This window comes from Podarcis raffonei, chromosome 15, assembly GCF_027172205.1.
Source record: "Podarcis raffonei isolate rPodRaf1 chromosome 15, rPodRaf1.pri, whole genome shotgun sequence".
In the NCBI taxonomy this organism is placed as follows: domain Eukaryota; kingdom Metazoa; phylum Chordata; class Lepidosauria; order Squamata; family Lacertidae; genus Podarcis; species Podarcis raffonei.
This window is the reverse complement of record NC_070616.1, coordinates 18,950,546-18,976,694: the sequence shown is the minus strand read 5'-3', so window position 1 is coordinate 18,976,694 and position 26,149 is coordinate 18,950,546. Positions and strand designations below refer to the sequence as shown.

Here is a 26,149-nt window from a genome sequence, read left to right as displayed (position 1 = left end):
AAGTCAGGGCAGGGAAGGAAATGGGAATGCAGGAGTGAAAGGTAGGAAGAAACTAATCAGGAGATGTCCCCAAAGGGCTGCCTCATATTAGCAAATTATTCTGTGTTCGACCATATCCTATCCAGGCTAACACAGCAGCAGGGCCCCATCTGCACTATGCATTTAAAGCACTGCCATGCCACTTGGAGCAGGCATGGCTTCCCCCAAGGAATCCTGGGAACTGTAGTTTGTTAAGGGCGCTGTTCTACTGTTGTGTTTTATCACCCTGATCTCTGCACTTCTGGGGGGTGAGCATGGATGGGAACGTGCTAGCTGTTATCTTCTTTTTTATTTCTTTCAGGTAAGAATACAGCAAACCATTTTATTATAAAAAGGGCATGTTGAGAGTTGTTAGGAGATCTCTAGTCTTCTCAGAGGGCAAGAATTCCCAGAGTGGTTTAACAGTCCATCCCTCCTCCTAGGGAACTCTGGGAACTGTAGCTGTGTGAGGGGAATGAGGTCTCCTGACAACTCTCAACACCTAGTTCCCAGGATTCCTTGGGGTAGCCAAGCTACAGCTCGTAGGATGCTTCAGGGGTAAGCCATGACTCTTCAAGCATATAGTGCAAATGGGGCCCAAGTCTCCAGTGGACTTCAGGAAACAGCCTTACACTGAGGCAGATGTAACTCTTGAACACAAAGGGTGATACTTCCAGAATTTCTGGAGGTCAAATTTCCAAGATCCATCTCTGAAACATAGGAAGCTCAGAGCTGCCTCATGTTGCCTCAGACCATTGATCCACCTACTTAAGTGTTGTCTACAGACTGATGTCTCTCTGATGTCTCAGAAAAGATTCCTGACTTCCCCAGCTATACTTGGAGATGCCAGGGACTGGACCTGCAACCCTTTATATGCAAAGGAGGTGTTCTGCCCTGAATGACAGCCTTTCTCAGAAGGCAAAGGGATGACTCCCAGTTTATAGAACTATGGTCACCATTACTACACGGGGATGTATGGCATGTTAGGGGAAGAGGAGTACTTCTGGTGTGTCACACGTCTTTCTGAGGTAGTTTGTCCACCTTTGACACCCATCCTGCACTCAGCTCTCACCACACCTTGGGAATGGCTCACTGATGCAGCCCTCCTAGCTGCTTCCTTGATAAAGGGGAGGAGCTATGTGTGACAGCAGAATGCATATCTGCTTCTTGCACAGTGCATTTTGCATTCTGTGCTATGAATTCAGTAAAACCATGCACACATATGATATTTTGGTGCACAGGCATGAATGGTGTACAATATGACATCTCATGTCTGTGCACCAACCACAAAAATGGCTCAGTTAAATTCTCCCCCCCTTCCCCTGCCTGGCTTTTCATTCTCCAATTCTGGCAACAGGTGAGATATATAGAATTTCGGCCAGACAATATTACAACTGACTGGAACTATTCCTGGGAGCTCAACAGTAATGCACACTCCTGTGTGTCATCTTTGTTCTTAAGGGAAACTGGCTGGTATAATAGAACTGCAGGGTTGGGAGAGATGTCAAGACTCTTGATTGTCTTGGGCGCCCTCCTCTGCACACATTCCAGCTTGTCAATATCTTTCTTAAACTATGGTGCCCAGAAATGAACAGAGGACTCCAGGTGGGGTCAGACTGAGGCCAAATGGAGACTTGTGTTCCTGCTAGGTACTAGGCAAACTTTGGAGCATTAAAACACAACTTGGTTATTCTGTGTGCACAGTAACCACAGTAAATCCAAGGTGGATGAAATGTCTTAAAGAGTATCTTAAATAAAATAAAAGCTATTGACAAAACTCAGAAGTGAGTCCAACCCCCTGAAATACAGGAATCTCAACTAAAGCATCCATAACAGATGGTCATCCAACCTATACTTAAAAACTTCCAATGAAGGAGAGCCTATCAACTTCTGAGGTAGCCTAACTGAAATCAAGATACACTATGTCCACAGCATTCCCCTGATCAACCAACTGGTAACCCTATCAAAAAAAAGAAATGAGATTCGTCTGGCATGACTTGTTTTTGAGCACAGCTTTCAGCAGTGGATAACAGTGGAAGGAAAGGAGGCCCGGCAATGGTGTGGAAAAACAGAAATGTCTTTCAGCAGGGAAACATTTACTTATAGAAAATCAGGAAAGGCTGCAACATTTGAGATTTTTATTTTATTTTTAGTTTGGAAAAAAGGCAAATAACAGGAGAGATGGTGAAAGGGTGTACCATTATGAATGGTATGGAAAAAGTGGGTTGAAAAGAGCTTTGCTCCCTGAATCATAATATTAGAGCTCTTGGGCATCCAAAAAAGCTGAATGTTGGAAGATTCAGGGGGGATAAAAAAAGCACTTCTTCACACAGCACATGGTTAAGCAATAGCTCCCACAAGAGGGGATGATGCCTACTAACTTGGATCACTTAAAAAGAGGATTCAGCAAACTCGTGGAGCTCTGATTTGGAGTATATTCTTCTAAGAGGATTACACAAATTCATGGAGTGTTAAGTCTAGTAAAGGCTACTAGCCATGATGGCTATACTCTGCCTCCACTGTTGGAGTGGAGGGTATGTGGGTTGCAGTAGATGGTATTGGAGGGTATTCTTTATTGGAGGGTATTCCATACCAGTGGGGAGGGTGCTGTTGCTTGCAGATTTATTTATTTACTCATTTTATATCTCACCTTCACCCCAGTGTACAATCCAAGGAAGCTCAAATCAGATACAACTATAAAAGCACACAATAAATGTAAATATTTTTAAAAGCAAGTAACGCTATTAAAAATAGCACTGAAAACACTAAAGACCATTTAAACAAACAAACAAACACAAAGTATAACATCCACAGAACCCCCTGCCACAACAGCCAGTTAGTGGCCAATGTCTATTGGAACAAAAAAGTCTTTACCTGCTGGAGAAAGGAAAGCACAGAGGGGTCCAGGCTGGCTTCCTGTGGAAGGGAAGTCCACAATCTGAGAGCAGTCACTGAGAATGCCCTGCCCTCTCTTGTGTCCCCACCAAATGTGCCTGCAAAGGTGGTAGGACCCAAAGAAAGGCCTCTCCAGAAGACCTGAAAGCCCAAGCAGGCTCATATGTGGAGAATATTGTGCTTCAGATAGCCTGGACACAAGCTATGTTTGGATTTGCAGGCCATAACTTTACACTTTGAATTGTGCCCAGAAACAGACCAGTAGCCAGAGGGGCTGTAGTCACAGGAAGTTCTCCCTGTAACTGGCTCCAGTAAGCAATCTGACTGCAGCAACTTGGACCTGCTGAAGTTTCCAAACACTTTCCAATGACAGTCCCACATGGAGCATGTTACAATATTCCAAACAGGGTGTACAACCAAGGCATGTCGCTCCATGGCTGGATCAGACACCTCCAAGAATTTGCACAGCTAGTGCCCTTGCTTCAAATGTGCAAGCACACTCATGGCCACTGCCAAAACCTGGGCATCTAGACTGAACCCAGGAGTATGTCCAACTTGCAAACGTGAGTTTTCAGTGGAGTGCAACTCTATTCAGCACAGGCTGAATCCCTGGTTCCCTTATCTGCCTTTCAACTGACCATACTGGTGACACTGAACTCCAAAACTCTTGACAGCATCTCCTAGCTGTTTCAGGTAAATGTTAAATAGAATTGGGGGATATGACAGAAACCGAAGTGACACCACAGGCCAGTGGGATGGGGTGGAAAGGAGCACAGGGGCGGTTGCCACAGGTGCAAAATTGTTAGGGGGTGCAAAATTTCGACACCCAGTGCTGTCTCAATGTAGCTGTGCACTTCTGTCACTCCATTGAAAACGGCTTCTCCTCAAGAACCAGGAAGTGATCTATCCAGACAATGGAACGACTATTCTTTTCTTATCTCCATGACTGTGATCTCCTGCATAACACGGACACTGTTAGGCAGTTGGATGCACATGCATATTCCGTCTAAGTCTTTCTCACTTATCCACCTGCCTCCGCATGGCCCCGGGCACTAGCAACTCACACTACATCACTGCCATAGGCCAATAGCATCAGTTCAGCTACGGTGAGAACAAGATGGTGGACTAGATGGGTCTTTGGGATGGTCCAGCAGAACTGTTCCTATGTTCTTAAAGGCTTCTAACCCATCTTTCAAGGCACATCGCCTTCTCGGGGCAACTTACATAAAGTTTTAGAACAACAAAAACAGTTATAATTTAACCATTAATTGAAGAAAAAAATTAAAATCAGCGGCAGCTAAAATTCTTCAAGCGTAGCGTATTAATCATAGCAGGCTGGAATAAAAATGTCTCCAGAGTTTTCTTAAAAACCACCAGCCATATAGACATAGTTAATTTATGTATATATCACATTTAACAGAAATGCCTCCGTGCTCAACAGCAGTTCACATACAAAACAGCTCCAATTCAGTAGTACATGAAATAACAATAGATTCAGGCAAGTAGCTGTGTTGGTCTGACCCAGTTGAAATAAAAATAAAAATAAATAACAAATTGTCCAGTAGCACCTTATAGACCAACTAAGTTTGTTCTGTTATATGCTTTCATGTGCATGCACACTTCTTCAGATACACTGAAGCAGAAGTCACCAGACCCTTATATATAGTGGGAGGGTGGGGTGGGGTATTTCTCAGAAGGGTGGTAGGAGATGGGTGATTGGTTCAATGGGTATGGTAAGCCTGTTGACGACTGTTAACGACTGCAATTAGTCCTGCAGAAAAAAGCAAGGGATAGTGTGCACATGACCAAATAGCTTTAGCATGTGTAATGAAACAAGAAATAACAATGTAGAAAAAAAATTACAATGTAGAACAAAAAGAGGAACAACACTGCAACATACTACTAAAAATAATAAATTGCAATTATCATTATATTTAACAAACATCACAATTTAAGTGGGAACCAAGTTGACCAATAGCTGCAATGATACCCAATAAGCCTGAAAGCTGATGATATTGATACGTAGCAAAAACAAGAACATATCTTTTATGCCTCAACCCAAAAGTGCTCTTAAGGTTCTTCTGGAAGCAGATTCCTTATGAAAAGCTTGAGGGTGGAACAAGGGAGATGGAAATAAACACAAACTGGATGGCAAGCAGAAGTCACACCCACATCATATTTTTAAAGCACATTTAAAGCATGTGGCTTCCCCAGTGAATTCTGGGAACTTTACGCCTCACAGAGGTACCATTCTCAGCAAACTTAACATACTAGAGTTCCCTGTGATTTAAATGTATGGTGCAGATGTGACCAGAGTTTCTCTCCCCTGGGGATGTATTTGGTAGGGGATGGAGTTCCAAAAGGGCAGGACCACCACTGAAAAGGCCCTGTCCTTGTTACATGCCATCTAACCCCTATCCAGATGCTGATCTCAACACACAAGCAGGGCCATCTGGATGTTGGTGGTCTTTCAGCTAACCCAGTCCCAAGCTCCTTAGGGCATTAAAAGCTAAAACTAGCATCTTGAATTGGACATGGAGAAAACAGGCAGCCACTGTTACCGCTACAGTGAAATGTGTAACGGAATATGGAGGTACAATATCTCCAAGAGTTTTAGTAACCACATTCTGTATCAACTGCAGTTTCCAAATAATCTTCAAGAATAGCCACCTGTTGAACACACTGCAGCCATCTAACCAGGACATAACCAAAGAACATGTCACTGACGTTTCCTTATTTATTACATATTTATCCCACCCGTCCTCCAAGGAACTAAGGGAAATGTGTCCTCTCCTCTCCACATTCTTCTGCACAACAACCTGCAAAGTAGATGAGTTTTGAGACTCAGCAGGGATTTGAACACAGGTTTTCCCAATACTAGTCAATATATCACACTAGTGTGCTTGCTCTTTCTCTCTCTCTGTGTGTGTGTGTTTTGACTCTCTCACATTGACTTCTGCAGCCCATTTGCTTGATTCAAAGTTGAGATAACTGCAAATGTAAACCTAACCAGGGTCTGGCTTTTTCCCTCAGAGCTCTGATTTGCCATTGGTTGACTGGGACCCACCAGCAGGACACCACAGCCTTGTGATCTCACCTTCATAAGGCTGATTTCTTTGCTACACCTCTCCATGATAGCCACATTCTGACCCCTGTTGCTTCCCAGCATATGTCTTCTTGCATAAATTCCACCTGGGATCATATGCCTGTGAGAAGTCAATGAGCCATCACACTCAACCATCAGACCAAAATAAGGAGAGGATAGTGAGTTTGCAACCAAGGAAAGGAAAAGGGGAATATATATATATATATATATATATATATATATATATATATATATATATATATATATATATAAAATAATATTGATGACACAGTTAGATAGGGTGCAACTGCTGTGCCTCTTCTCACCCACCCCAGTTCTGCTGCAAACAGTATTTTAATATTGCCCCACAGTTGATGTGGGGGGAGCCCAAGAAACTGCAGTCCATTGTTCCATCTATCTCAGTATCTTTCCTGCATTGCAATGAAGTTGTGATTCTTGGTAAGAAACCGACAGAGTTTTCAACACCCTCATTACCCTAACCACCCCCCTCCCCTACACACAAAAACACACACACATTGAGAAAGCTGTGAGAGTTGAAGCAGCATGATGTGGGATTGGTAGTGTGGGAATAGAGTTCCTTCCATATGTGCTATTGTGGAGCAATATTCTCAATTCGTGCATCAAGCTCCTCCACCTTCCGCTGTATAAGCACATCACACTGTCGACTCCACTCGGTTCACGAGAAGGAAAATGACACCAGATCTCAAAAGGGTTCAAAGCTGCAACATGGCTGTTCTTCCCCAACCTCTCTCCAAAGTGTTATTCCTCCCCATTATTGGAAAATATCACCCCTCCTGTCTCCCCATCCCACCGCATTTCATCACAAGAGTATTGTGGCATCACCACCAAGGGCTAAGCAGAGACCAGTAAGCTGCATAAGCAATAACTTTTTTATTTTGGTTTTCAAAAAGCATTGTTCTGAGACAGGCACAAACTCTTGCAAAACTAGATTAGGTTTTGGTGCACTGATCAGACTAAGCTGCCCCAGTAACACACATGCGACCCACCATCATTCTCCCCCCCAAACCCCCCAAACCCCTCAAATAACAGCAGGGGGAGACCAAGCATAGCAGTGTCCCAACAGCCTTTAAAACATCACCACCTTTTAAGAAATTTCTTCAAGCCAAGGAGGGGCGACACACACACTGGAAAGCTAACCTTTGCCAGAGTGGCAAAGAGGCAAAAAACACAGAAACAGGGAGCATGTTTCTTTACAGCCATGAAACAGACTAGCCATCCTATTTCTCCTAGAATGAGCTTCCCCCTGCCAGCCACACCTCCTTCCTTCTATAGCGTAACCCTCTCAATGTGCAGTGTGCCAGGCATTTCTCCAGCCTCATCCACACCCACAGCTGCACACCAGTTCTCTTGATGCACAGAGCCAGTGGCGTAGCTTGGGGGGCCGGCCGCACCGGGCGCAACATCTGGGGTGCACAGGTTAGGGGGCGCAAATTACTTGCCTTGCCCCGGGTGCTGACAACCCACGCTATGCCACTGCACAGAGCTGTCAGAGCCAGGGACTGAAACCAAAGTGCACCCCAAAATCCCATGCATCCTGGTGCATCCACCAAGCCTCCCAGAATCTCAGCCAACACCCGAGCGTAAAACCTATAGCACATAAGCCGCTGACCACCTATTATCACCAGCTCTGTCCCGGAGTAAAAAAGAAGAAGAAGAAGAGTCTCTGCTCCTACCTGAGGGTGGCGCTCTCCCCTTGCCGGACGGTCACGTTGTCCATCGCCTTGGGGAAGGTGGTATCTCCGCTGCGCACTGGCACTCCTGCGGGCACAAGGAAGAGGAGCCTGAGAGACAGGACGACCAGGCACCGCCAGGGCAGGACTAAGCACCCACCGACCCCCATCCTGGGCTTTCCTCAAGGCAAAGATATATATATATTTATTAAAACAACCAGAGAGATGGATGGAGATTGGTTTGACAGGGACACCTCGCGGTGCCAAGTGTGGGCACAGAAGGGGAGGAGAGAAAGTGACGATGAGGAGGGAGAGGGCGGCGGAGCCTTTAGAAATCCAGTTTTTGGGTTTGTAGCTTTAGAGATCCGAGCCTCCCGAAAGGCATCCAGCGGAGTCCCAGGGAGGAAGAAGAAGTGCCCCCCCAAGGTGGCCAAGTTGCTGCGCGCCTCACAAACCAGAGCTTCCGATCAAGAGTTCGTGCATCTCACTTTGCTGGAGGAGGTGCGCTGCGCTCCGGCGCGGTAGGGCACAGCCGGCGCTCCGCAGCCGCGCAAGGCGACGCGCTCCAGAGCGGCCCCTCCGGCCGGAGTTCCAAAAAATAAAACTCCCCGCAGAAGAACTCGGAGAATGGGTGGGGCGAAGAGGGGGGGAAGCACCCCCGGAGTAATCTCAGAGGGAGAAGCGACAGGCCTCCTGCTCCAAAAGCTCCGACGGTGCCACAAGGCAGGATGGAAGGGAAGGTCCGGCCGGCTGCCGCTGCTGCCCGGCGCTGCGGCTCGTGGTCGGGAGCGGATAGGAGCCTCTTCCAGGCTCAGCTGTGCTCCTCGCCGCCGCTCAGCGAAGGGAGGCTGCGAGGAAAGGCATGGCAAAGCTGGCGGTGCCGGCTGTTGCTGCTGCTGCCTGGACAAGGGCTAGGTTCAGCATCCCGGATGCGCTCTGCCTCCTGGCTGGGCGCATCTCCTTCTCTGCCGAATCGCAGCCTCTCGCGCCGGCTCTCCGGAGCACACACACGCATCGGCTTGCAGGGGTTGTCATGGCAGCAACTCCATCATCGCTGACCAGCACTTGGGCTCCGCGGCACAGGCAGCGCCGCTCAGGAGCGCAGACTTAGCACATTAATCTCAGCCAAGGACACCGGGGATGGGGGGGGGGGGAGACTCTCCTTGCTTTTAACCCTCGCGGCGCCGGCGGGTGCACCTTGGGACGCCGGAGGGGGGGGGCTTCTTAACCCTTGCGGGCCCGCTCCCAAACAACTAGCTCGCCGTGTGTGTGTGTGTGTGTGTGTGTGTGTGTGTGTGTGTGTGTAGTATTCGAGTCCTGTATTTCTCTTTACAGGCGGCCGCGGAGCTGTTGGCACTGCGACCTACTATTCCGAGGTCTGACGGGGGTGAGGGTGGAGGGTGAGTGAGTCCAGAGCGTGGCATCCAGCCAACTTGGTGGATTTTTATTTGAACCCTGGGCTTTCCTCCCTGACCGCCTCCATCCGCTCTCGAAGTGGATAATGCAGGGTGAGGATGGAGTGGCGCAGAGGCTAAAGTGCAGGGAGAGTGAGGTAGAAATCCTGTTTGGATGATAAACCTGCTGGAGGCAAGCCACTCTTTTTCTCAGGCCTCAGTTTGCCCAGCCCGAAGTATGGGAATAATGATGGCTAGTTATTCTAATAGTTGTTTTGCATATGATGTTATTTTATATGACACCCTGTGTTTCTCTACTAAAGGATAGCTGTCTAAAAGTCTTGAATAATAATAGTAATAATAATAATAATAATTCTACCTTACAGGTCTACCCTATTCCTGTAACTTGTTTTAACCCCTTTAATGTTTAATTTTTCATTGTTGCAACCTGAACTGGGACCTGATGGTGAAGGATGGGCAATAAAGCAAATAAATATGTAAATTAATAATATGAAGATTACTGTTAATAGGAAAATGCCCAGAGCACTCAAAGAATCACTAGATACCTTAGGAGCATGATGGAAAGAAACACAGCTGAAACTGCCAGGCATTTTCTGTTCCATGCCAGATGCCTTGAAAAAGGTGTTGACGCTACGCACCTTGCTTTTTGCTACTACCCTCCAGCTGGGAAACTTATTTACTACATTGTATGGTCAGCCAACCACATATGTTCTCTGGGCATACCAGTGAAAAGAACAAAACTGCAATATTAAAAGTACAATACAGAGCAGCAGAAGCAGCATGGAAAACTTTTCACTCTCCCTCAGATATACAACAAAATACAAACCACAGAATTGTGGAATTCTAGAGTTGGAAGGCACCCTGAGGATCATCTAGTCCAACCTCCAGCAACGCACCTGGCCCATACAGGGATCAAACCGAAAACCTTGACATTGTCAGCATCACACTCTAACCATGGTGTCTCCTGGGCTGCTTTGGGGAGGCTGTTCCATAACATAGATGCCACCACTGGGGTTCCCCACCTACAAATACATTTTTTAAACAGAGGTAGGACAGCCATCTTGCTAGGAATTTCCTTGGTGTGACTCCTACATTGCAGGTAGCTTGGTGACCCTCCTTGTCCCTCTCAACTCTACATGGTCTCTTCCAATTCTACAATTCAATAATTCTATATTGCAGCTAGTTCACAGTTAGCAACATGTATGGGCAGACACAGCTCACATTGTTTACTCCACCTTGCCAGCAGATGATGATAGGCACACACACCCCTGCATTGCTATTCTGCCCACTTTACAGAGTGAGAAACTGAGGCATGATTCACAGCTAAGAAAGTCACTGGCTGCTGGAAGTCAACTCTTCTACAACAAGACCTGGGTGCGATCATTTCCAGCACTGAGTGCTTCTAGGTGACCTGTTTACTGACCATTCATCTCGATATGTTTGCAGGAAAATAGACAGAGTCAGCTACTTTACTGACCATTCACTCTTATTTGTGCAGAGGTTAGACAATGTTGCATGGATCGAATATGATCTTTCCAGTGCATTTTCCCACTCCTTTCCTTACCACAAAAGTCTGATTTGGGGGAGTAGAGGGGAATTGGTGTTGTTGTACAAGAGCCCTGAATCAACCTTAATTGTTCAACCCAAAATTTCCACTTTGTGATTGAATCTCACCTGAAAATAGCAACAACCAATGAGTGTTTCGTTTCCCTCTTCCTAGCCTGCCTGCCGCCAAAGGCAGCCAGCTCAGTTAGAAGCTTTCCTATCTAACGACTCAACAGCATCCCATTTGTCTATAAGTAGCAACTCTTACACTCTCTGCTTCTTTGCTAACTGAATTATTATTTCTATATATAATCGCCTGCTGGTAGGAAGTGCAAGACATAAACAGTCCCGGGGGATTTGAGTCCTTTATCTCGAAGAGAGAGCGGCAAAGGCAAGCTGCAGGAGACAGCAGCCCCCTTGACTTACCCTTCCCTTGGCCCGGCCGCCAGAGCCATACATTTCACTCGTCTTTGGCAGCCTTTCCAGGTGCCACAAAATCAATCTAAGATGCTTTTCTCTCTCATACTAAATGCTCAGTCATTTGGCTCAGATCAGGATCAGCTCCCCCGTGAGTTCATCTAGGCTTCAGGCCACAAGCACACCACACATTTAAATCACTGTGATGGTTACAATTCCTGAGGACTGTAGTTTGTTAAAGGGGCTGAGAGCTGTTAGGAGACTTCCTGCTTCCCCTCCCAGAGCTACAAATCCTAGGGTTGTTTAACAATCCACCCCCCCTTCTCATGAAACTCTGGGAATTGTAGTTCTGGGATAGATTCCAATCTCCACTCAGCGCTGAAGCTGGCTGGGTGACTGGCTTGGGCTAGTGGCAGTCTCTCATCCTTACCTACCTCACAGGGTTGTTGTGAAGATAAAACAGGGGAGGGGAGAACCATGCATAACCACTTAGAGCTCCTTGCATGAAAAGGTGTTATAATAAATAAAATTAAAGAAGAGGAAATGCACCAGCAACCCAACATAAATTTTCATAAAATTTGCATATGTCGATCTATATATATACTGTAGATGCATTTTTAAAAATATAAATATAAATGCAATACATGTCACCAAAGTTGGGATCACTGTGACCAGGTGACCTCTGTGCTTGCATAATCTACTCTCGAGGTGCCACTCATGGGAAGCTTCAAGGGCCCTGTTCCCTCCCTATTTAGGGTTCTTTGGGTGGTATCCAACTAATGTGTTTCAGTTCAAGGATTTCCACTGTTGCAATTAGGCTCCAGCCCCTCCCCTCCTCCTATGCACTCCCCATGCCCTCCTCAAATCTGCTCTGGAGGGTTTTGGGGAAAACCCCAAAACAGATATGGGGTTGGGGCAGAGGCAGAAATACTTGCACTGATGGAAAGCTTGCTTAGCACTACCATGGATGTAACATATTATCTTTAACCTGAGCATATAGTCATTCTAGGCTGCGGAGAATGGCAAAGTTTACAGAATTCTAAAAAAGGAAAGTGTGTGTGTGTGTGTGTGTGTGTGTGTGTGTGTGTGTGTGTGTAGAAAACATTAAGGAAGCAATTCCCTTGATGAAAAAACACACGGAGAAGATAGACCCATGAGGAATGACCACAGGATGCAATGGAGTATCCTGGGGAGAGGATCCAGGTGCAGCTTGTCTAAAGTGGCATGATGTTCCCAACACTGGCCATCCACAAGAACAGCCTGCTGGATCAGGCCAATGGCCCATCTACTCACAGAATCACAGAACTGTAGAGTTGGACAGACCACAATGCAGGAATCTTTCGCCCAACATGGGGCTCAGCGACGCGGACTTATAAAAAATATTGGGGGGGCCCGGGAAAGCTCATGAATAATAAATAAGCTCATGAATATGCAAATAAAGTGGCGCCGCCTCCTCGTGAGCGAATAGGGGAGAGCGTGCTGCGCCTATTAATCAGCTCCAAAGGAAATTGGGTGGAGCTTTTGCTCGGGAGGGAGGGCAGGAGGCATGCAGCCCGCCCCCCCTGTGCATTTTGGGCTGGGGGAGGGGCGGCGATGGCGCTCTGCTGGAGGGGCGCCGGAGATTATTGGGGGGGCAGAGCCCCCCCAAACGAATTTTTGAGGGGGCTCGGGCCCCCTCAAGCCCCATGGAGTCGGCGCCTATGATGGGGCTCAACCCCACGACCCTGAGATTGAGAGTTTGATGCTCTCCCAGCTGAGCTACCCAGCATCCTTTTCTCACAATGGCCAACCAGATGTCCATAGAAAATCAGCAAGTCGAACCTGAGCACAAGAGCAACTCTCCCCTTCTCCACTTTCCAGCAACTGGTATTCACTGCCCGCAACCATAGAGATAGAGCATAGATATCCTGGTGAGATTCTCCTCAGAAGCTTACAGGCAGGGCATGAAGGCAAGGTTCCTTGACATCTTGTATGCACAGTGACACTGCCCCTGAACATGGAGGTTCAATTTAGCTGATAGCCACTGAAAAGTATTCCTCAATTCTCTCAACGTGTGGAAGGATTGAGGTGGGAATGATACCTGTTCACATTGTTGACAGCAGGCAAGGGGTACCTTTCTCAGCCTGAGGGCCACATTCTCTTGTAGGCAACATTCTGAGGGCCAAAGGAAAATGGTGGGCAGGACCAGACATGAAAGTGGGTGGGGCGCTGAATGAATGTTCTACACATACACACAGAACCATAGGTAGGTGATCTTGCGCCCCTGGCAGAACCATCCAGATTGTGCCCCTAGCCACGGACATGTTAGCTCTTCTTTCCGCCTCTCCTCCAAACCCAACCCCCTCCATCCATTCAATTCACCCTCTATTTCAAACATTTTCTTATGAGGCAATAATTGATATTTTTATTTATAGACATATTCATGGACATATTTTTAGTCAATTTCGTGCCCCCTCCTCACCTGCGCCCCTGGCATGGGCCCACCCTGCCACCCCCTAGCTATGGCCCTGCCCCACACCCCTCTCCATCTTCTGTCCAGGCCAGCAAGACAAAGGATCGGAGGACACATTCCAGCCAGACTAAAACTCTTGAGGTGCAAAGCAGGGCCAGGGATGGGTGTGGCCGAGGGAGAATTCTGAGGGCCAGTTAGAGAGGTCCAGAGGGCAGCATTTGCCTGAGGTTCCCACCCTAGGTTTACAGCAATTAAAGGAACCCTACAGGGGGAAACAACAACAACAACCAAGGTCTTCTTTCGTTTCCTTTGCAGGTTAGTCCCTAACTCCCAGACATTTCCATAGCTAATGGAGCCAGTGTGGTGTAGTGGTTAAGAGCGGTAGTCACGTAATCTGGGGAACCGGGTTCGCGTCTCCGCTCCTCCACATGCAGCTGCTGGGTGACCTTGGGCCAGTCACACTTCTTTGAAGTCTCTCAGCCCCACTCACCTCACAGAGTGTTTGTTGTGGGGGAGGAAGGGAAAGGAGATTGTTAGCCGCTTTGAGACTCCTGAAGGGGAGTGAAAGGCGGGATATCAAATCCAAACTCCTCCTCTTCTTCTAAAAGGGAGGCTTTGGAAAATGCACCCACTCCTTTGCACCCGGGAGTCCGCAATTCCACGCACGTCGGGCACCTGCTGGCTATCAGCCATCTCCCACCTTATTAAAAATTGCAACCAACACGAGTTAGATTCCAAACTGGTGACCTAGATGTGAAAGGATCCATAGCCCCATTACTAATCCCCTGAGTCATCCAATACTCGGCAAACTATTATTTAATTCGCTAACTGTGCTATTTAATCTCAAGCATTCTGAGATACGCCAGGCAGAGAAGACACTCTATAAAATAATAAAGCTTTATTATTATTGCTTGTGCTGATGGGTCACAAGAGGAGGGGATTTCTTTCCAAGCCTGTTTATTTCCTCACTTTCCAATCTCTTTTTAAGATTACTGAGTGCGTGGCTTTAGCACTTGTGAAAGAATGTGGATTAAGAGCCTGGGAGAATAAAGCATGGAGAGGTTTTGTTTTGTCTTCTCATGGTCTAGTGGGCGAGGGGGGGGGGAGAGAAGGGGGTTGGGAATCAACGTTGCACAGTCCAGTAGTTCTAAGCAGAGTTGTAAAGCAATCATTCCCATCTGGAAGCAAATATTTCATTCTAACAGGGGTGCAGAACATTTTGCAGCCTGAGGGGGCTGCAATCCTTCTGTGCAGGCTTCTGGGGGCCGCATGCCAGAAGAGGGCAGGGCCAGAGGCTAAAGGGGATGGTGCAATTAATGCTATTTTCTACCTCTGTGCAACAAACAAGCAAGAAGCATTGCCAGACACATTCCAGCTAGGCAAAAACACTCAGGGAGGAAGTGCGGCAAGAGCAATAGGGCTGGGGAGGGAGGTGGTTTGGGCAGAGTCCCAAGAATCAAATGGGAAGATGATTGTTCTTGTTACTATTATTTTATTTATACACCACCCATCTGACCGGGTTGCCCCAGCCACTCTGGGTAGCTTCCAATATTTATAAAAACATACTAAAACATTAAACTTCAAAAACCTTCCCTATGCAGGACTGCCTTCAGGTGTCTTCTGAAGGCTTATAGTTACAGTGGTACCTCAGGTAAGAACTTAATTCATTCTGGAGGTCCGTTCTTAACCTGAAACTGTTCTTAAGCTGAGGTAACACTTTAGCTAATGGGGCCTCCCACTGCCGCCGCACCACCACCACACGATTTCTGTTCTCATCCTGAAGCAAAGTTCTTAACCCAAGGTACTATTTCCGGGTTAGCAGAGTCTATAACCTGAAGCGTCTGTAACCTGAGGTACCACTGTACTTATTTCCTTGGCTTAAGAGTCGCATAATTCCATACCCTCCAACATTTTTCTGATGAAAATAGAGATGTCCTACAGAAAAGCAGGACATTCCAGGATCAAATCAGAACCCGGGACAGTTTCTGTAAATCCGACGCTGTCCCTGGAAAACAGGCACACTTGGAGGGTCTGACAAGGGTGCAGGACTTTGGGGCAAATGTCAATTTGAAGAATGGGCAAGAGGGGCCTCAAAGTCAGAAGCGCTAGCTTACTTTATTTTTTAAGTGAAGAAATATACATTATACCTCTAAAAATGACCTCCCACCTTGTAAGGCCACTAAATTCAGCGTCTAGGCTGCTTATGCGCTATAGATTTAAAGCACATGCCTTCCCACAGAGAATGCGGGGAACTGTAGTTATTAAGGGTGCCAATAATGGTTAGTTGACTCCCTCATAATCCATAGCATGCCCTGCACCTTTGTCAACATCTGCTCCATACATTTAAAGAACATGGCTTCCCCCAAATACAGTGGTACCTCAGGTTACATACGCTTCAAGTTACATATGCTTCAGGTTACAGACTCTGCTAACCCAGAAATAGTGCTTCAGGTTAAGAACTTTGCTTCAGGATGAGAACAGAAATCGTGCTCCGGTGGCACGGCAGCAGCAGGAGGTCCCATTAGCTAAAGTGGTGCTTCAGGTTAAGAACAGTTTCAGGTTAAGTACGGACCTCCAGAACGAATTAAGTACTTAACCTGAGGTACCACTGTAATCCTGCGAACTCTATTTTGTTAAGGGTGCTGGGATCATAGTCCTGCAAGGGATAAACTACAGTTCCCATGATTCTTTGAGGGAAGGCATATATGCTTTAAATGTATGGTGTGCATGCAGCCTTAAATGACTTAAGTGCATTACTTCAGAGAGGAAAATGTGCGGTCGGAATGCCCCTGTGCTCACAGCAAGGATCACTATCTAAATCCACCGCCAACCTAACACACACTTTTTATTACTCATTGCTTGCTGAAGAATTTTCTCTGCCAGCTGTTCATTTATTTTGCAATAGCCTGTTCAGCACTGTTTTCTAAACAGTAATCTAGCAGTAGATTCTGAAGTGCAGAAGCTCATCATGACAGCCTCATAGCCATTGTGGAGGAGAATCCATAGTCTCTCTCCCTCTCCCTCTCCCACACATTCACACCCCATCCAAAAATGCAAGCAGCATAGTTATCCCACCTCTTAAGGCCCATTGGTTCCTCATTTGTTGACCCCCCACCCTGCCACGCTATGCCTGCCATTATCTGCCCTGCCTCTTGTCCCCAGTTACCAAGAGCTATCACTGTTTGCATGCATGCATGCATGCATGCATCAAGATGCAATTTGTAGATACACAGGAAGGGGCAGAAACCTGAATTCTTGCTACCTCCCCAAGAAGCAAAATAGGGTCAAAGCGATAGGTAAGGAACTATCCTTGCAATATCAGGACCACTAGAGAGAATGCTATTTTCAATTGGCACTTTGTTGTTGTTTTTTTGTTTTTTTAAAAAATAATATTTATTAAAGATTTTTTAAAATTATAAAAAAGAAAAAAAAGAAAAAAACGCAACAGAAAAATAGAAAGAAAAAATACATCCATCATTCTCAAGTTTTTAACTTTCATTACCTTCTTTCTTTGACCTCCTCCTCCTCCCCTTTCTTGTATCCTGGTTAATAATTATCACAGCAAATCCTATCCATAGTTCATAATATTTTGTCCTTACATTATCTTAATCTATTTTCATCTTGTCTTATAGCAAACCTTGAAACTTAAAACTTAAATCTTATTTTTACCGACTTCTCATAACCATACCATTAACCTAATTCTTTAAACATTTTTACTAGAACCAAATAGTTCCATTTCAACATTTTTCTAGCATTCATCAATTATTTTAAAGCAGTCCTAATGATAAAAGAAAAACAAGTAAAACAATCCAATCTTCATCCAGCGTCCCTTCCTCCTGGTTCCGGATTTTGTCAGTCCTTTTTGTCCCATTTATCTAGCACATTAACCTGGTGTCCTTATATCCGAGGCCCTCAAGTCTCTTCCATGTCCCTTCCGCGGCTCTTCTTCATATTTTCCTTCCACTCGTAGGAACTCCAGCTTAGTAATATTTTTGACCCTTTTCAACAGATCAGCCCCATTTCCATAGCCCAGACTAAACTCCATGTGATATTTAAACACCTGTTTCAGATTCCCTCCAAAATTAAAAGCCCCCACAGCTCCAAACATCTGACGGCCCATTACCAGACTCAGAAAGTCCAAACATCCCGGCATGGGAGGGTCATTCCAACCCCCCCCCCCATTTCTAAACCAAACCTAACTTTATCTTTCCAAATCTGGTTTTTTCCAAGTTCATTTATCAAATACAGAGGCTCATGATCCTGCTGGGCTGCAGCTCCCTCCATTTCTGACACCCAGGATTCAGCAGTATCCTCTTCTCTCATCTGTGCTGTCATAGCACACTCCTGTTTTAGTTCCTGGGTAGGCTCCATGTAGTTTCCTACTGCCTGTTCAAAATTTCTGGTCGCATTAGTCATCAAGTCCGTCTTCTGGCTTAGCTGATCCAGTAGGGCATTTATTTTACAGAAAGCACCCAACAGAGCTTCTGAAGACATTGTCCTGCAAGGTCACAAGTCCTTTCCCACGATTGTAATCTGTAACAGCTGCAAGCTCCTGAAGTTGGTTACAATTTCACAGTCTCCCTCTAGGGGGACAACTTGTTTATTCTTTCTTTTAAGAACAATAGCAACAAAGTTTCTTTTTTAAAATATTCAGCCAATATTTATTCCTTTAAAATGCGAAAGGAAACAATGGAGTCACTATGTTACTTTTCTTTTAACTATCTGTCAGAAGCATTTGTCTCTGGTCAATGAGCTTCAAACGTCAGTCCTGACACTCTGCTCCAGGATCAGGACAGTGGAAAGTTACTTTACTTTAAACTCACTTCTGCAGGTTTAAACAATCAAAAAAGAGGTCCCCCTTCTTCTCCTGCTACCGAAGGGGGTTTCCACGATTTTAAATGATGAAAGCCAATCCTTTAAAGGTGAATTTCTATGCTCTAGTTACGTTGTCTTTGCTTTATTCTGACTACAAAGAAACGGTAGGCTGACTTCCTGTTTAGACCTTCCCGTTTCAGTAGCAAATTGAAGTAAATTTTAAGTCCAATTCCTCTCTACTGGCCAATCCTTATTTAAAGTCCAATTGTTCGAGTTTTAAGTACTCACGGGTGATTCTTTAGATGCCAAATTGTCCCAGGAAAAAGGCAGCGCTCTCCGGCAACGGCTATGCGGCTTCGCTCCACGGAAAAAGCAGTAGACTCACAGCACCGCGCCACTTCCCCCTCTTTGCTTCGGAGCCCGTTTATGGGTTCCTTTGCGGGTTGGGGGGGGGCGCTAAAGGTGCCCACCGAGTCCCATGGTCACAGGCTTCATCCGCCTGTGATTTTTTAAAGGGTCCCCGCTTCGCCGTAGCGGAAAAGACCCGTTTCGTGCGGAGCTGGTCCCTCCGGTTCAGAGGGAGTCCGCCATTGCTGATGGCGCCACCCCGGAAGTCTCTTCAATTGGCACTTTGGGCGGTGAGTTTTCTTTTGTCAACAGAGTTTTGGGAGTTTTTCCAAATGGGCAGATTATAGCCTCCTTTGTTGAGAGACAAAGGAGTGTATCTCCAGGGGTGAAGTCAAACCACTGCTTAGCAGCACTGAAGTGACCTCTCCAGGGTTTAACATAAACCTGGGCAGTGTGTATGGCAGTGTGTGTACAAGACTTCCTTCTCAGCCTTGCTGACGTGGTCCAAAGGAAAGAAGAACAATACATATGGCACCATCTTGGCAGCAGGAGCTGCTAGGACGACTTTTATTCTCCTGAAGATGTCTCTCAAGGCAGCAGGCATGGCTTTTTCCTTGGGGTTTACTCCTGAAGCCTTTCTCATGAATGTGCATCACCACAAGGCAGTGGAGGTTTAAGACCAGAGTTTTCCTTCCCCTAGATGGGCTTCCTTCCCAGGTTGATGAGCCCCATCTGCCCTTCACTTCCCTCTACAACATGTGCAGAAACCACCTACTTGACATTGGACCCACTATTGGTCTTGTCCGTTCAATCCGCTGGAGTCTATCTTCACATGCGGGCGAAATCCCTAACCCACCAGGGGTTTGTGACTCATTAACTACCCTCACCTGGTTTAGCCAGCCAATAGAAGCCATCTCCTGGGGTGCTGCCATTGTAACATGCAGACAGCTTCTAGGAGCCACAGGTGAGAGCTGAGTGCAGGTAGGGACCAAAGGTGGACAAAGTACCCCCAGAAGGAGCATGACCAGAGACAATCCCCTTCTCCTAACACCCCATACTCCCCACCTGGCTTCAGAGGACTTCCCCAATAGCCAGAACATTATATCCCCCCCCAAACTGGAAAAATAAATAGATCCTCATTTTATGCTGATTTTGCTTGAGGGGCTCAATACAATTGAAGCTTTGCGTTGTGCAGCCAGGTGTGCAAAGCAGATTTGGGCATGGTGAGCAGGTGTGGGTTGGGAAGAAAGGAAGCATAAGCTGGAATTCAATCGAAAATGCTGTTGGTGCACTATTATAATTTTCTTATAGAACATTACAAGTTGAAAGGAGGAAAAGGAGGAAGGGGAATTGAAGGACCTGTCTTTCATGTAACTGCCGCCCACTGAGTGGTCTTGGCCATTGAACTTTACATCATACTTTCTCGTCACACCCACCTTGAGGTTTAGAGACTGGAGCGTGAATGAACAATTGCCAGAAGGTAAGTCAAGGCAACAGTGTGTATGCACAGGTTGTGTTGTGATGCAGCAGTGGTGGCTGGTGCCCTTTGGAACTGGCAGGGTGTACCTTAGGGAGGCTAACAGTTGTTGTTGTTTAGTTATTTAGTCGTGTCCGACTCTTCGTGACCCCATGGACCAGAGCACGCCAGGCACTCCTGTCTTCCACTGCCTCCCGCAGTTTGGTCAGACTCATGTTTGTAGCTTTGAGAATCACTGCCTTGCCGTGGCGAAGGGGCTTGAATAACTCAGAGAAGCTATGAGCTATGCCGTGCAGGGCCACCCAAGATGGACAGGTCATAGTGGAGAGTTTTGACCAAACGTGATCCACCTGGAGCAGGAACCGGCAAGCCACTCCAGTATCCCTGCCAAGAAAACTCCATGGACAAAGACAACAGGCTAACAGTAGGTAGAGCCATTGGCAATGGCACTTTTAACCACATCCAATCACAGGCAGCGTCAACTCATATTAGTTTTGTTCCCATCCTCCTTCCTGTTTAATACTACAAGGGCAACACCAGAGCCTGGAGGAGAAGGAGCAAACTAACAGGTAGTATCACCCCCTGGGGCAGGTTCTAAGTAAGATGGCATGCAGGCAGGGGCTGACCGAGGTTGGTGGGGCAGTGTCCCACTGACCGTAATGGGTCAGTCTCAACAGGAAGGCTTCCAGATGGTGGCTTAATACCATTAAGGGGCATTCAGATGTGCTGGCATTTTGATGTATACCTATCTAGAAGTGCATATAGAAAGAGCTGACTGATGCCATCTGCTACTACCAGCAAACATTGATTATTCAGCTAAAGCACCCCACTCCCATTCCCCCAGAAGAAGTAAAACAGGGAGGAGTCCAGGACTGGAAGCCAATGACATCAGTTCTGAAAGGGGCCACCAGGAGAATTTCCCTGTTTTGTCTGTTGCATCTTTGATTATAGCATTTTAAATGAGAAACCACCTTGAGGGTAATGTATAAAACTTAGTCCTTTTTTTAAGCAGACAGACAGACAGACAGACAGACAGACAGACAGACAGTGGATTTGGAAAGCTATCTGATCTTCACAAAGCTTGAAACACAGAAAACATTTCCAGCATTTTTCTTCTTCAGCCAGGTGCTAGCTGTTAGCTAGGGATGTCTGTAATAAAGGAAAGGACAGCACCCCCTCTATTGGCCAGAACGCTGCAGTGTGCTCAGTTCAGCAACTAACAATCAGCTACGAGCCCAGACTGTCCATCTCACTTCTTGCAGTTTGCTAGTTGTCAGAAGCCACAGTAGGGGAGAGGGCTCTTGTGCTCAGGTCCTGTTTGTTGGTTTCCTACAGGCATCTAGTTGGCCACAGTGAGTACAGGATGCTGGACTAGGTTCGACAATGGAGAGTGCTTTAACCATACCTGGTGGACGCACACGCGCAGAGCTGGGGCGGGGTGTGAAGGGCAAAAGCAGCCTGCTGCATGCTGGTGACGCCAGCCCCAAGCCGCTTTGTGAAGCTGGACTGCTCCTCCCCAAGCCAGACCAGCTTTGCGCGGCTGGGATCTGGGGAGGGCAACACGAAAAGGACACAACAGCCATGAGCCCTTCAATCCCAGCCCCATGGGGGTGAGGCTGCAATTGAAGGGCGCATGGCATCCTTCTCACGCTGCCCTTTCCAAGCTGCTTTGAGAGCCTGGGATCCCAATGGCCTGATCACATGAAAGGCAGCTTTGTGTGGAGCAAGTTGAAGCTAAAAGCTGAATGCTGGAAGATTGATTACAAATAAAAAAAAGCACTTTTTAACACAGTGCCTAGTTAATCTATGGAACTCACTCCCACAAGAGGCAGTGATGTCCACCAACCTAAAAGGTAAAGGGACCCCTGACCATTAGGTCCAGTCGTGACCAACTCTGGGGTTGCGGCACTCATCTTGCTTTATTGGCCGAGGGAGCCAGCGTAAAGCATGAGTAAGCCGCTTCTGGGGAACCAGAGCAGTGCACGGAAACACCATTTACCTTCCTGCCAGAGCGGTACCTATTTATCTACTTGCACTTTGACTTGCTTTCGAACTGCTAGGTTGGCAGGAGCTGGGACCGAGCAACGGGAGCTCACTCTGTTGCAGGGATTCAAACCGCGGACCTTCTGATTGGCGAGTCCTAGGCTCTGTGGTTTAACCCACAGTGCCACCTGCGTCCCTAAGTCCACCAACCTAGATGGCTTTAAATACAAATTCATGGGGGTGGGGAGCTATTGATGGCTACTAGCCATGATGGCCATCCTCTGCTTCCACAGCTGGGAGGCATCAATGCTTCTGAATACCACATGTGGAAGCCACAGGAGCGGAGAGGGCTCTTGTGCTCAAATCAGGCTTGCTGGTTTCCCACAGGCATCTAGTTGGCCATTGGGAGAACAGGATGAGGGACTAGCTGGGTCCCTCTTTGGAGAGCAGGCTCCTCTTCTTACGTTGGATCAATGTGTTGCCTTGGGGCATGTTGGCTTGTTGACAGTGTATAAAACTTTTGTGCTCTATCATTCAGTATTAACACACACACTCGTCTTGCCTACGTCTTCCCAGGACACGTGGTGCTCTGTTCCAGGTTACTGGAAGCTCTTTAAACCAACGGGAAGCGGTAATGAGGTACATAAAGTATGAGCTTTATTGATTGTGTCTGCAGTGCAGCACTCAGCAGACTCCCTAAGTCCCCCATCAGCACAACAGAGAGACGACAGCAGGTTCTCTTGTGGGCAGGTTTCTTGGTTGCCTCCGAACCCTGTTCTGATCCAGTGTGCAGAGATGAACCTTATGGATGTAGCACTAGCATTTAAAACTAATATAGGATTAGTTTTGAAATGAAGGCCTCATTTGGGAGATGCCCCCATTCAATGGGAGAACATCTGCCTTGCATGCATGAAGCCCAAGGTTCAATCCCAATCATCTCCAGGCAGGGCTCGGAGAGACTCCCTGTCTGCAGTTCTGATGAGTCACTGCCAGTCAGTGTAGACATGAATGAATTCGTTAGACAATTGGTCTGACTCAGTATAAGGCAGCTTCTCATTTTGTGACATTTTATGCCAGTGTAGGGAATCTCTGCAAACCTTCCAACTTTTTCTGATGCAAAACTGGGATGTGCATTTTTTGAGATGCGCTCCTGGGGGAGTCACATGATCCACACCTTTCTCTAGCCCCCAGAAAGGTGCTTTGGGGGGGGGTTGTGAGTGCAACATGAGAGAAAGGGGGACAGCCAAAATCGCCACCAAGATCTGGTACAGGAAAACGGGATGTCCTGTTTTTTCCAGGGATCTCAGAAGGTATGTCTTTGCCTATGCCTGATCTGGAGGGTCAAACTCAGCCCTCCAGGTGTTTTGAGACTACACTTCCCATCATCCCTGACCACTGGTCCTGTTTGCTAGGGATGATGGGAGTTGTAGTCCCAAAACACCTGGAGGGCTAAGTTTGCCTATGCCTGCTCCAGATGTTGCTGCACTACAACTCCCTAGCAAGCATGGCCAATGACTAGGGATGATAAGAGTTGTAGTTCAGCAACATCTGGAGGGCCAAATGTTCCCCACACCTCTTCTGTGCCCTCTACTCTACTCTACATCCTTTACTGAGGAGAGTAGAAGGGGGGGGGGATGACACATTGATCTATATGTGATCACATCATAGGGAAATTACTTACTTACACATGTAATAATTCTCTGGTTGTTCTTAATTAAATTTATATACCACCTTTTCTCCAAGGAACTCAATGTCCTATATATTCTCAGTGTCCTGCGTAGGGATGGGAGAGCACTCTTGTGCTCAAATCCTGATTGCAGGTTTCCCAGCAGAGGCTTCTGCTTGGCCTCTGTGAGAACAGTAATGCTCGACTACAGCTATTAGCTTAATCCAGCAGGGATCTTCTCTTTGTTCTTATGACAGAGAGTTTCTAGGCTACAAAACCAACTCGTAGCAAGAGTTCTATGCCACCTGGGTGGACACTTCCAGTTCTAACTAGTAGGGGCGAAAGCAAGCGACCAGTTGTCCAAATCCAGCCTGACATTTGTGGGCCAAATCATTTTTGAGCTGCACCTTTCCTTTCACAGTGGAAGAGAAAGCCCAAGCTCTCCTGTGGAAATCATGCATGCTCTTTGATGGCTTGATGCAATTTAACACACGTGCATCACTGGAATGCTCCAAGATTCCGCCGGGCTCCCTGCTCTACTTCCTGGGCTCCCTCCCTCCTCCCTTCTACCTTTCCGTTTGCATCTGTACAATGTATACATAAATCAGCCTGTCACAGCTCGTCTTGTCCCTGACAGCTGTAATTGCTTCAGGTTTTAAAAATATCTATAGACAATAAACACAATAAACACGTGTGCGTGCAATTTTTTTTAAAAAAAAAAGCAAAGAGAAAAATAAATCAAGGGGGCTTTAAATTATACAGCAGCTTCAGGGGAGAAGCTGGCAGCTGAGTCCAGCTGTGAAGGTGGTGGGGTGGGGTGCATGTGTGAGAGTGGGGGAGGGGGAGAGAACTTCTTATGTTGTCTGGCAGAAAAGCAGGATAAATCTGGTTAAAAGAAGGAAAAATATCAGCAACAAGGAAGGCTTCTGGCAGAGCAGGGGAACGAGGCTCAGAGCCTGGCACCCGTTCCAAAAGAGGAAACAGTGTTTGTTCAAACTAACCCATTTACAATGGAGCAAGTCACAGTACAGTGGTACCTCGGGTTAAGTACTTAATTCGTTCCGGAGGTCCGTTCTTAACCTGAACTGTTCTTAACCTGAAGCACCACTTTAGCTAATGGGGCCTCCTGCTGCCGCCGCACCACCACTGCACCATTTCTGTTCTCATCCTGAAGCAAAGTTCTTAACCTGAAGCACTATTTCTGGGTTAGCAGAGTCTGTAAACTGAAGCGTATGTAACCTGAACTGTATGTAACCCGAGGTACCACTGTAAATGAAAGCCCTGACAGTCCTGGGCTATGCAGAGGACAGAGTAGCAGGCTTCACGGAGCAAGTGAGCCATTTCCCGTTTTCTAACAAGGCTAAAGGACCCCCTCACCTGGCAGGCAGCAAAAGTAGAGTGGCCAGCCACAGGTAGGGTCTGATGCTACACAGCATATGGCTGGAGGAAGCAAGCCTATGTATACAAGGTCAACATGGCCAGGTTTAAACATCTGGGTGTTCACAACAGGGTCCAAAGGTCTGGTCATCCTCTGCCTCTGGGTCCACATTATTCCTTCCTGTGCTTCATGGGTGAAAATAGGGACATACATTGATAGCATCCTTATTCTGATTGGGAGGGCCTGGGTTGAATTTTCTCAGGAAATAACTCCCCACTTAAATGCTAAAGACTATGGGAGGGCACTGGACCCTGCAGAATGCAACTCACACCAACGACCTAAGCAAACAAACACCAGTTGATTCCCCATAGGAGAAAGATTAAGGATAAAATAGGGGAAGCAGTTGCTGGTCTCATTGGAACTGTTAGGGTGGATAGTAGGGAGACCAACAACAGCGGGAGCCTGAATCAATGACAGGCAGAGCCAACTTATTTTAGTTTTGTCTGCATCCTCCCCTCTGATGATTTCTACAAGAACAACATTGAGACTAAGGAGGAGGAAGTTGATGGGCAGAGCCATTCTTTGGACTGGTTATAAGGTAGGTAGATCAGGGGCTCACTGAGGGCAAACCGAGGTCACTGAGGCTGTGTCCCATACACTCTAATGGACCATCCCCCACTATTACTAATATGCAATTACAGTATAAAATTCCCACAATTTTCTGGGCTACATACAGATTCCCCTGTCCCACTGCCCCCCAGAAGCAAATAACACAGTAGTGATCACCAAACAGCTGCTAGATTTTCAGAAGCGGCTGTAACTTTGTCTGAAAGATTACATAAAATGTGGAAGTTACCAGGTCAGGAAAATGGGATACAGTGCTGTCTGAATGCAGCCTAAGAAAACCCAGGAAGTTCCAGACGATTCAACAGAGGTCCAGAAC

General features: G+C 46.8%; 1 protein-coding gene across 9 annotated transcripts in view; it reads right to left on the bottom strand.

The window, feature by feature from the left end:
* Positions 1 to 26,149, bottom strand: part of NTM (neurotrimin) — an 813,345-nt gene that overhangs the window by 314,013 nt on the left and 473,183 nt on the right. For 4 of the 9 annotated variants that reach the window (XM_053367509.1, XM_053367512.1, XM_053367510.1 and 1 more), the window contains exon 1: positions 7,714 to 8,826. In XM_053367509.1, coding sequence (XP_053223484.1) covers positions 7,714 to 7,880 — 167 coding nt within the window. In that variant the 5' untranslated portion in view covers positions 7,881 to 8,826. Of the gene's footprint in view, positions 1 to 7,713; positions 8,828 to 26,149 lie in introns of those variants that run through there. The other 5 variants (XM_053367515.1, XM_053367507.1, XM_053367508.1 and 2 more) reach the window with 5 other exon arrangements.